Below are 11,492 nucleotides of genomic sequence, written 5' to 3' on the forward strand. Positions count from 1 at the left end.
AAGAAATAAGAAATAAAAGAGAAGTTTAAGAACACTTCATTTCCTATTGGGGATTATGCCACGACAGGGTAGCCCGATAATTCCATTAAAGAGAAACAATCACAGGGCATCACAAACTACCTGAAATAATTAATCAAGATATAGTGAATGACTGGCTGGGCACAGTGGCTCACACCTGTAATCCCAGCACTCTGGGAAGCCGAGGTGGAAGGATAACCTGAGGTCAAGAGTTCAAGACCAGCCTGGCCAACATGGTAAAACCCCGTCTCTACTAAAATTACAAAAATTAGCCAGGTATGGTGGTAGGCCCAGCTACTCGGGAGGCTGCGGCAGGAGAATCTCTTGAACCCAGAAGGCAGAGGTTGCAGTGAGCCAAGATTGTGCCACTGCACTCCAGTCTGGGCAGCAAGAGCAAAACTCCCTCTAAAAAAAAAAAAAAAAATTAAGATATAGTGAATGATCTACATGCATGCATTTAAGTTTCCAAGACTTAGAACACCAAGGAAACAAACTTTTAATTAGAAACAAAACACCTGATGAACAAGTTTTATGTGTGTGAGCCTCATGCTTCTTACATATGACTAAATAGCTGTACGGTTTTGGTGGTAGTAGAAATGGCATTCATATTCCTCATAAGGTTTACATTAGGATTAAACAAGATGATGGATGTAAGGGTTCAACGCAGCACCTAAAATATGCATACATCTTATTGTATTAAGTATTTCTTATATTCCTTATCTGGCTTACCGTCTCAGTTGCATTTTTATTTCAAAATTAAAATGTGTGTGTACATGCCAATCAATTCGAAACATGAGAACCCTGAGAATTCAAATAGTCCTCTGAAATAAGTGGCACCTTGCGATATAAGCAACAAGCCTAAATAACCACTTACCACATGTTTGATGTAATCTGAGGTAAAATGATGTCAACTGGTGCCACACAGTTCACTAAAGCTGGGTAAACACTTTCTGTTGGGCATGGTATTGATTCTTTGGCCATTTCTGAAATCTTAGAATAAATTTCAGAAACTGTTAAACAGAGGTCAACTGACTGAACATGAAAATATAAAGTGACATGAAAACTAAAGCACTTCTTACTAAACACTTCTTTGAGCTCTTAAATTTAGGGCTACGTGATCCTGGGGACAGAAATCCTTTGGCTGAAGTGGTATTATGCTAGATAGAAGAAAGGAGAGAGAAAAAAAAAACACTCAGAACCCTAGATGACTATAATTTTACAATTTTTACAACTTAGACTATAATGATTTCTTCAAAATTTCAAAAAACATAATAAGAGTAATCTACCACCTAATCAATTACTTGCTGGATCATTACTGCCTCTTACCACCTCTTCCTTTCTCCTTACCGTGTAGCAGATGAAAAGAATATTTCAACACAAAGATGTTTTTCAAATAGTTCATTTTATGGCACATCATGCACATGTAACTGTGTCTGTACACATATATGTATATTTTAAAGCCTGCAGCTTACCTTAGACTGTGCAGTAGGGGATGTTTTAACACTTTTTCCTATGGGAGAACTATTTGAAGAATGGGACCTAACAATAGAGCATCGTCTATCAATGTCATCTGCCAACCCTGCTTGGTATATTGGATCTGCAAAGGAGACACGGCGAATCTGAAAACACAGATCAGGATTTTACTTAACAAAATTAAAGTTTTAAAAAAAATTACACCATATGTTTTCACTATGAGGTTACCCAAAAAAAGAATGAGGATTTAGAAAACTTATTTCACTAGACGTCAGCTGCACAGTTCTTCCTAGTGACTGTCTTCACAGGTCATATTAACGCCACAATTCACTCTAATTTTCTGTATTTAAAACTGTCTCAGAATAATACTAAAAATTGTGAAAAAGGCATAGTAGCAAAAACTTAATAAAACTGCACTGACGTAAAAAACAGAAATAATTTAATCTCTAGAGTCTCAGCAGAATTTTCAGTGTATCTTGTAAGTTGAGATACCATATGAATAACAGGAACAGGAATTTTGAAGGAACATTTTCAATGTGCTTGTTGTAGGCAAAAAGCAAGGTGTCACATCTATACATGCATGCTGGTATAAATAAAATGTATTCTACAGTAAATACCAAGTTCAAGTAATTAAGGAATTCCAATATCTTACCTTTTCAGGACGGCTATTTTATTAAGTAGAAGACAAATTATGCTGTGTAAATACACCTAACTTTTCCTATTTTTTAATTCATTCAACAAACTATGTGCAAGGCACAGGGCCTGACACTAAAGCAGATACACAGATAATCCATCTTTTCTAAAGTAAAAAATCTGTAATTCAGCTGAGGAAATGGGGATATAAATAACTATAAATAACATCCCATTTACAAATTAATAAAGGCACAAGATTTTCTTTTTAATTAGATATGGTCTGGAAATGAGTTTATATAAACATGTATCTAAAATATAAAACAGAATAATGTCCTAGCACATGACAACTACTAAATCTGCTTTATCAGTGGCAATGTTGCCTGTGTTCCTAAATGTATCCTCAAATGATATTATGGTACAAGAATAAGACGGTAGGAGCCTTATCAATTTTGCCAAAGGTGAAAAATGTACATGGCTGCATAGAGATCTTTAGTATTATAAAATGAAAGATGTTTTATCTAAAGGGCTTCAGTCTCCTTTTTTCAAAACCTTTTCTTTTACCTACCCTTTCCTTGGCAACCATTATGGTAAATAATGAGTGGTGATACAACTGAAATATTTTGTCATTCACCAGAGGTCACTGTATGACCAAAATGTTCCAACCAAATACTGGGTTAATTTTCAGCCTCATTCCCCTTACCTTGTTAACCGGTGATGAGATTTCATCTTCTTGGGATCTTTTTAGTCCTCTCTTTAAAATGCTCGTAGATGGAGAAGCCAAAGGAGACCAGACACAGCGTGTCTGCATGCCACTAGGACTATCATTTGCTGACACAAGTGAAGGATCAAGTTCCCTTAGTTTTTGAGGAGATGCATTATTGTCTTCTATTATTAGTTCAGATATAGCTGTTCTGGATGTCAGAGACTGTGATGGTTCCTCCACTTTCTCTGAAGTATTATCTTCCTGTAAAATATCACTTTCCCTTATCATTTGATTGTTATCTAATTTTTCTTCAGATTTACTACATTCAGTATTTATTTCAGTTTTATTAGAGTCAATGATTCCTTCTTCAGCGCTCATTTCAACTGTGTCACGAACAAAGTTGTCCATTTCCACATTCAACATTTTTGTTTCAGCTTCATCAGGCTTTGAGGTTTTGGTAGTTATGTCCTCATTCTCTGTTTCATCATGGCCAGTTTCAGCCTTTGCCTCGCCAATCATCGTTTCTTCGTAATTTTCCATTTCAGTATTCGTTTTTTCAGATGAGTGTGGATCATACACATCACTTCCTCCACCTAGTTCCCCAACTGCTGTTTGTTCAGAAATCTCAGACCGAGCATTCAATTTTATAGGTGTAGTATTATCAGAAAAACTAATACCTGAATTTAATTCATCAGATGCTGCTTCTTCGGCATTCAGTTTAGCTGTGTCTGATTCAGACTCATCGTTTGTATTATTTTCTTCTATTGTTGCTTCTTCAGAAATACGAGTTTTGGTACTCTCTTGTTCAGCGAAGCTAGCTTCATTTCCTACATCCAATTCCATAGTTTCTACTTTATCTAGGTCGGATTCTGTTACTTTACATACACTTCCTTCAACAGTAACATTCTCCAGACTCAGCTCCTTTTTGGGGGTTTCTTCTAGTTTTTCTTTTGTCTGCAAAGATTCCTGAGAGGCATTTTTCGAGTCACCTAAACATGAGCCAATGGTTTTAAAGTTTTCATTAGATGGCTCTTGGCTTTCTACAGACATTGCTTCACTAGAATCCTTATCACAAGTTTCCTCTCTAAAGTTTATTATTTCAGGAGGAGATTCTTGCATTGTATTTTCTTTTAATTTGGTTTCAGAAACAATTAATGAATCATTAACAGTAGCATTATCCTCTTTAAGACCCAAAAGAAAATATACACTATGATGTTCATCTAAAAATTGTCCTCCCGAATCTGGATTAGCTTGAGAAGTTTCAGATGTGACTATAGGTATCTGTACATCTGCCTTTTTGGTTTCATTAATCTCTGCATCATTATTTTCTGTATTCTTTAACCCGATGAGTGGCTTTTCCTGAGGTTGTGATTTTTCCCCACAGCAATCACAACTTTTAGATCTCCTCACCCTTCTACTTCTCTTGTGTTGGCATTCAAGTGTTTGAAAAGTTTTTTCTGAAAGTGAAGAAATATCTGATGTCCCCATTTTTGAGGATTCTCCCACACTACAATTATCAGAAGAGTCCCGTTTATGTAATCTCTTAATGGCATTTCTAGTCCTTAGATTTGATTCTGGCACAGTTCGACTTGCAAAGGAATATTCTGCACATTTGCTAGTTTTATTTTTTTCCTCACACACATTTGGTAAATCATCAGGAACTTGCAACAAATCTGAAGTTACTGTAGAATCCTGATATATTATAGTACTACCTTCATCTTGTTTTTCACAAATCTGAGCTTTTATATTTATGTTTTCTTCAGAACTTGCTTTATAATCATGTGACTGATTTTCAGCTTTTATACATTCCTGTTTCACTACTTTCTCTTCTTGATCTTGAACGTCAACACTTTCATTGTTTTTGTTTTTACATTTTCCGGATCTCTTCTTCCTAGACCCTTCTTCTTTTGCCTCCGAACTATCAGATTCCGAGTTTTCAATGCTAGAAAGCAAACCCTGAGATGCTCTTCTTGTTTGATACCGTGTTCGGCCTCTGACTAGTTTCTCAGAGGACTTGTCTAGAATGTCCTGGGTACTATCTCCCTCAGACTTAATGTTCTCAGGGTCTGGCTTTTTTTTATTTTGCTCAATTTCTGCATTAGCACTGGTTTCCCCAGGAGTCTTCTCATGTAAATTATTTCCTTTTTCAATTAAATTCTCCTGTATAGTTTGTTCAGAAATCAGTTTGTGTTTAGGTAACACGTCATCTTTTATGAGCAATGGACTCTTCTGAAGAGGTTTTTCTTCTTCCTTACGTCGTTCCTTTTTTTGATGACTATTTTCTTTATCTTGGCTGTCAGTGGTAGACTCTACTACTTCTGAGCGTCGCCTTGAAGACCGCCTGAGGGTTTTCTGATTTGCAGTTATCTGAACCTGACTATCCTCATTTACCATTTGATCTGCTGGTATTACTACTGGGGGTGTATTTTCTTTGGATTCCAAATTAATTTCCACATTTTTCTCCTCTACAGTATTAGTTTCCAATAATACAACACTTTCCATTGTTGCTTTAAGCTTTGTATTGTCATGCTCCATTGTAGATTCAGAAAGATGAACCTGATTATCTGACACACATTCTGTTTGTTTAAGCAAACCAGGTGAGTTATTTTCTAAGACTACCATGCCTTCAATAGATTCCTCAGTATTTTTCTCCTGTTCAGATCTCATTATGGGCTTAGACCTTTTATTCCCTGTTTGTTCAGCTTTACCAGCTCTCCGGCTTGATCTCTTAGTTCCAGTCACTATTTTTTCAGAATCAGATTTTGAAAAAGTCCCTTCTCTTTGCTTTGCTTTTGGTGGACAATCTGTTTTAATCATGGTTTCCTGGTTATTTTTTACTGTAACAGTTGATAACATATTATTCAAGGGAGATGGGCTAAAAGGTCTATTTTCTGAACCATCAAACTTCTCCAAAGTAATAAAGGTTTGCCTCCGACTTGTAGGGTGTGGGGGAGTCCCAGAAACAGCAGCATTAGAAACCGAACTACTGCTAATAACAGAAGAATTTTCTGTACTGGATGCACATTCAATTGATATTTTCTTTGATGAAATTAAAGCTTTTTTTCTGGCATCATTATTACTGCTCAACATTTCTGGACTGGTTTTGTCAAGAGAACCACACTCATTATTTGAAAGGGAGGCGTTTTCAAGATGTTCATCCATACCACAGTCTTCCGTGACATCTTGAGGAATGACAATGTCACTATCCATTTGCTCCTCCTGCACAGAAATATATACATATGTACAGATTAATAACTGTCAAACAAGTCTGACTTTCTGGGAAAACTTTAGCATAAAACCTCAGTAATCCAAAGATAACCACTGACATGCAATATATGGCAGCTATTCCAAAGTCAGTGGCAGGTGCCTAATAATTTGTGTTCCTAATAGTCAATATTCAAGAAAAGCCAAGTACATTTATTTTACACACACATGTGTGCGCACACGCCCGTGCAAAAGTATCTGCTAGTATCTGAATGGGAGGGAGTTAACAGGAAATCATACAGTAAATCTTAAAATTAATAAAGGAAAGACCTACAGACCTTTCAGCAGTTTAACAGACTATATAATGGAAGGATGATTCTAAAAAGCCCAAAATATGAAATGCCAAACATACCGTAATCGTCATCTTAGAATCTTCCTTTGGTTTTCTGGTTGAAGTAGGAATTTCCCTGAAATAAATAATGGTAAGAAATATTGCTTTTATAATTATTTTAAAATGAATAAAACAGATATAAAAGTTTGATGGCTTCTATACTCACATAGACTCTTCCTGACTATACTGAGTAAATAAAGTATCTTGGGAAACATCTAGATTATTATACATGGCAGGAATATCACACCTGAAAAAAAAAACTGTATATAAGTAACTTCAAAAATCGGATATTCTTACATTTAGAAATTAAACTTATGGCCAGGTTCATGCCTGTAATCCCAGCACTTTGAGAGGTTGATGTGGGTGAGCCACTTGAGCTCAGAAGTTCGAGACCAGCATGAGCAACATGGCGAAACCCCATCTCTACAAAAAAAATTAAAAATTAGCTAGGCTTGGTGTCCATCTGTAGTCCCAGCTACTTGGGAGGCTGATGTGGTAGGATCTAACTTTAGCCCAGGAGGCAGAGACTGCAGTCGGCAGAGATCATGCCACTGTACTCCAGCATGGGCAACAGAGCAAGACTCTGTCTCAAAAAAATAAAACAAAATGTAAAAAGAAATTAAACTTGCAATCCTACTAAGTTGTTATAAAATCATGACCTAAAATGCTTATTTCCCAGATATTCCATGAAACTGTCTTCCCCTCCCAACCTACCTCAAAGAAGGAGTTCAGTTTATAAATATTTGGTACATTACTAGGTAGCTTTATACATTATGAAATGCATTTATGTACAGTATAACTTTTGGCACTAAAATTTAGTACACACAGTATTTTAGTTCTAAACACAAAGTTATAGTTTTCTGCATGAAATCTAAGCCTGAATACCAAATACCTAACTCAAGATAAAAGGCCTACAAACCGCTTTGTTTTGAGAACTTCTTTTTGATGCTCAGTTAGTATTCTTTCGTTTGCATCTTTTTCTTCTGGAGGTATAAACACAAAGTCAGTAGATTTTTCTTCTTCCAAAAGAATTTCACTCTTTACTTTTAAACATGAAGATTCAAGTTTCGGCTGCAGATTTGAAAAAATAAAACAAATGCACATTTTTGTTTCCAAATTATTTTCCAACATTTCTATTACTCTCTTCTATAGTGACACCATTTTTAATAGTGATTATGAAGTTCATAATACTCATGATCAGTAACAAGTTAGTACAATGTTCCCCACTTTCTTTTTGCCTCTAATAAATGCTGAGAAAACAGAAAGTATTAAACCGCTTTGTAAAGTAGCCAAGTCTGTGCTTAACTACAAAATATGGGCAAAAACGTTCGTCAGGCCAACACATGGAAATGAACTGATATGGCAGAAGGTGAATACATTTGCAGCTCCCAAGTTGAAACATGACTTAGTCAAGTGAAAGTCACCAATATGCCCCACATACAGGTAACTTTGGTACTACAATGTTATCAATAAACGTTCATTGGAACCATTGCTTTAATTTATTGTGGCTACAAAAATGTGGCAGAGTTACTCTTAAAAAAAATAAATAAATAAATAACACTTTTCATTTCACCAGGGCTATAGTCTCAAGATTCTAGAATATCCTTTACTGGAGGTCATGGAAAAGAGAACTGTTGTCTCAAAGTCAGTTAACTGGCAACTAGTATGATACTTAGGTTAACATTTGAGCTTAACATTGGTGTCTTATCTAGGCATTATTTATTTCTATTCAAAATATTAAGTTCTAAAACAACAATGCTAATCACAAGTTCTAAAATATTTTCCTCTTGTGCTACCTATGTTAGTCATTCATAACTAGTCTCATTCCATCTCAAGGTGGCTGCTGCCTAGAATAACTACATGTGACAGCTGCTAAGCATTACACAGAAACTTACCTTTCCTAACAAGAAATCATCACCCAAGGCTTCTAGGTTACCATGCTATCCTAACAGTCTTTCTAGGCCAAATGCTCTCAATTCCCCTGCAATCTCAACCTTTATTTAGTCTTTTACAGCTTTTCCATCCCATTTTTAAAGTTGTATGAAAGTTACCATATACTTTATCTTAAAAATTTGATTTTAAGTGTCCTTTTAAAAACATACTTTGGCTGCTGGTTTCATATTTTCTTTTTTATTCTTAGTTTGTGCCAAAAATGAATCTCTTCTTCCATTTGATTTTCTCTCCATGCCACTTATCTTCACATTTAATTGCGAATTTTCTATCTGTTTTATTAAAAATGAAACAATTTCATTAAGTACAAAGGTGATATTTTGCTTTTCCTTTTCACATTTTGAAAATTCCAGTCTGATAGTAATTGCAAATATTGTCAAAGTTTTTCTAATTATTCAAGCCTATAAAAATCAAAGAAAGAAAAGCCACTGTCTAATTCAATAGCAAATGCCTTTGGTATCTCTTTTATAGTAGCTGTTTAGTATTTATAATTTTATGAATTCTGAAAATAAGACATGTCACATAAATACACAAAGTGAATTAAATTACCAGGTTCAAACACCCTACTTGTAAATGAAAATATTTCTAAGAGAAAATTCAAAGCCATAGAACTTTAAACACTAAACAGAGGGTTAATAAGGCATGTATGATAGAGCATATTTGCCCTCAACAGAATATACACCTTTTACAGACCAAATTCCAGTGAACAACTCTTTAACAATCCTAATTGTTAGTTATCTGGCGAAAAATTTTTACTTCAGTCAAAACCAAATGCAGTACTTAGCTGGCTATAACATTCTTTTTTCCTCTTACAGATTCTAAACAAAAAATAGCTATACCCTATCTGCTCTGAATAGAAAAAACTTTTCTAAGAACACTCCACCTCATAGGTATATAGTACCCATGCCTTTAACTCGTAGATCTTCAGGCAGTAATCAAATATTTAGCAAAAGAAACTTTGCTCCTAATGTGATGTGACAGCAAAGATGTGTTTTTCTGGTAGAAGAAATGAGAAAATCAATTTTTTTAAAATAAGAAAATGAACAGCTTTTGCTTAGACATGAATTAGTAACCATTATTTCCAGTTTTTCCAGAGCAACAATTAGCTATGAATTTTACTCTGTGAAGAGCACGGATGAGGTATGAGTTCAAAATGGGTGATTCATGACAAGAATTAGAGATTATTTACATGAGACTCTCTAGTGAAAATTTTATGCCTTAATTCACAAAAGTAATTTTAGGCCAGGCAACTGATAACATGGAAAAAGCCTATGTTACAGAACTCTTTTCTGTTCAGTTCTATATCATATGTCAACAAATAAACAATTTAAACATCCAAAAATAAATGAACAATAAAATCCCCCAACTTACTCCATCAGAATATGGTACACTGGATTCCTCCTCCATCATTTCAACAGTTTCCAAACCAGGCAATAAGAGCAGAAATTTTTGTTTGGCTTGTCTTAATACTGGCCTTTTAAAAAGTACATAAAATATACACCTTAAGTCAAGTAGTACTGGTGAACTGATGATCCATTAACAACAGCACTTTAAACTTTTAGAGCAGCAAAATAGATTTTTATTTTTAAATAAAGACTGTTCCTTACTATGCATATATAAAACTGGGAAGACATAGGCCAGGTGTGGTGGCACATGCCTGTAATCCCAGCACTTTGGAAGGCCTAGGCGGGGGTATCACGAGGTCAGGAGTTCGAGACCAGCCTGGCCAAGATAGTGAAACCTGTCTCTATATACAAAAAATTATTTTGGTGTAGTGGTGGGCACCTGTAATCCCAGCTACTCAGGAGGCTGAGGCAGGAGAATCACTTGAACCCTAGAGGCAGAGGCTACAGTGAGCAGAGATCACGTCATTGTACTCCAGCCCTGGCGACAGAGTAAGACTCCATCCCAAAAAAAAATAATAATAACTGGAATAAATTAGACAATTTTTGTATTATTCCCTATACTTTTCTGAATTTCCAAATTTGTATCATAGAAAATTCCAAAGAGAAGTAGATTATATACAGCATTCATGTCTACCTGTAATAATCATCCATTTCCTATCCTCCTTGTCTCTTCCATTAAGGATAATTTAAACTACTTTTCTTCATTTCTGAAATCAAGGTTATTCTAAGGACGAACGAAATGGTGAAATGTTTAATAATTATCATGTATCCCAAATGGTAATATTTCAACTAAGGAATCCTCTGTAACGATTCCTCATAAGAAAAGATTTTACACCAAAATATTAATTTACATGATCACAACAGTATAATTAGTTGTATAGAAGTTTTGTTGTTAACATACTTCAACTCTTCAGGATAAACCAACATTGTCACTTTAGCAAATGTAGCATTCCAGAACTGAGCACTCTGTTTTCGAATCTGTTTACTCTTGTGCAGAAATACTACGCATATTAGTGGGGAGAGATGTTCAAGAAGTTCACTGTCGTAAGTTCCAGTGTAGCTGAATTGCAGACAGGCAATAATTTCTCCCAGTAGCTTTTCTAACTAGGAAAAAGGAAAAAATAAAAGCAAAAAACATACTAAACATTAACTCACACAATATGTTGCTACTGCAATTTTTAAACTTAAGCAAATTTTAAACTAACCCCCACTGTTGTCTCAAATATATATCCCTTTTTACAACTTGACAAATTATCAGTTGAATTTTCTTTGGTTGTTGATATATTACAGTTCAATTTTGAACTTATTTTTTATTAACAAAAGAAATTATGTTTTTATAATAACAAGATAAATAATTACCTACATAAGTTCACCTAAAAAACTTTGGGTCTGATCGCCATCATATACAAAGAAAGGGATGAGATAAAAGTTGATTAACTAGGCTGGGCTTGGTGGTTTATACCTGTAATTCCAGCACTTTGGGAGGCCAAAGCGGGAAAATTGCTTGAGCTCAGGAGTTTGAGACCAATGTTGGCAACATGGCAAAACCCCGCCTCTATAAAAAAATACAAAAATGAACCAGGCATGGTGGTGTGTGCCTGTAGTCCTAGCTACTTGGGAGGCTGAGAGAATCACCTGAGCCCAGGAGGACAAGGGTATGGCGAGCCGCAATCACATCACTGCATTCCCACTTGGGTAAGCCTTTGTCTCCAAA

General features: G+C 35.3%; 1 protein-coding gene across 3 annotated transcripts in view; it reads right to left on the bottom strand.

The window, feature by feature from the left end:
- RIF1 (replication timing regulatory factor 1) overlaps positions 1–11,492 on the bottom strand; it is a 46,464-nt gene that overhangs the window by 6,669 nt on the left and 28,303 nt on the right. For 2 of the 3 annotated variants that reach the window (XM_017523212.2, XM_017523215.2), the window contains exons 16-25: positions 10,680–10,882; positions 9,744–9,846; positions 8,525–8,644; positions 7,342–7,493; positions 6,589–6,669; positions 6,444–6,498; positions 2,825–6,046; positions 1,491–1,637; positions 1,098–1,175; positions 893–1,008 (exon numbers count right to left, since the gene is read on the bottom strand). In XM_017523212.2, coding sequence (XP_017378701.1) covers positions 893–1,008; positions 1,098–1,175; positions 1,491–1,637; positions 2,825–6,046; positions 6,444–6,498; positions 6,589–6,669; positions 7,342–7,493; positions 8,525–8,644; positions 9,744–9,846; positions 10,680–10,882 — 4,277 coding nt within the window. The remainder of the gene's footprint in view (positions 1–892; positions 1,009–1,097; positions 1,176–1,490; positions 1,638–2,824; positions 6,047–6,443; positions 6,499–6,588; positions 6,670–7,341; positions 7,494–8,524; positions 8,645–9,743; positions 9,847–10,679; positions 10,883–11,492) is intronic. The other variant, XM_017523213.2, reaches the window with a different exon arrangement.

The sequence above is a fragment of the Cebus imitator genome, unplaced genomic scaffold (assembly GCF_001604975.1).
Source record: "Cebus imitator isolate Cc_AM_T3 unplaced genomic scaffold, Cebus_imitator-1.0 Scaffold27, whole genome shotgun sequence".
In the NCBI taxonomy this organism is placed as follows: domain Eukaryota; kingdom Metazoa; phylum Chordata; class Mammalia; order Primates; family Cebidae; genus Cebus; species Cebus imitator.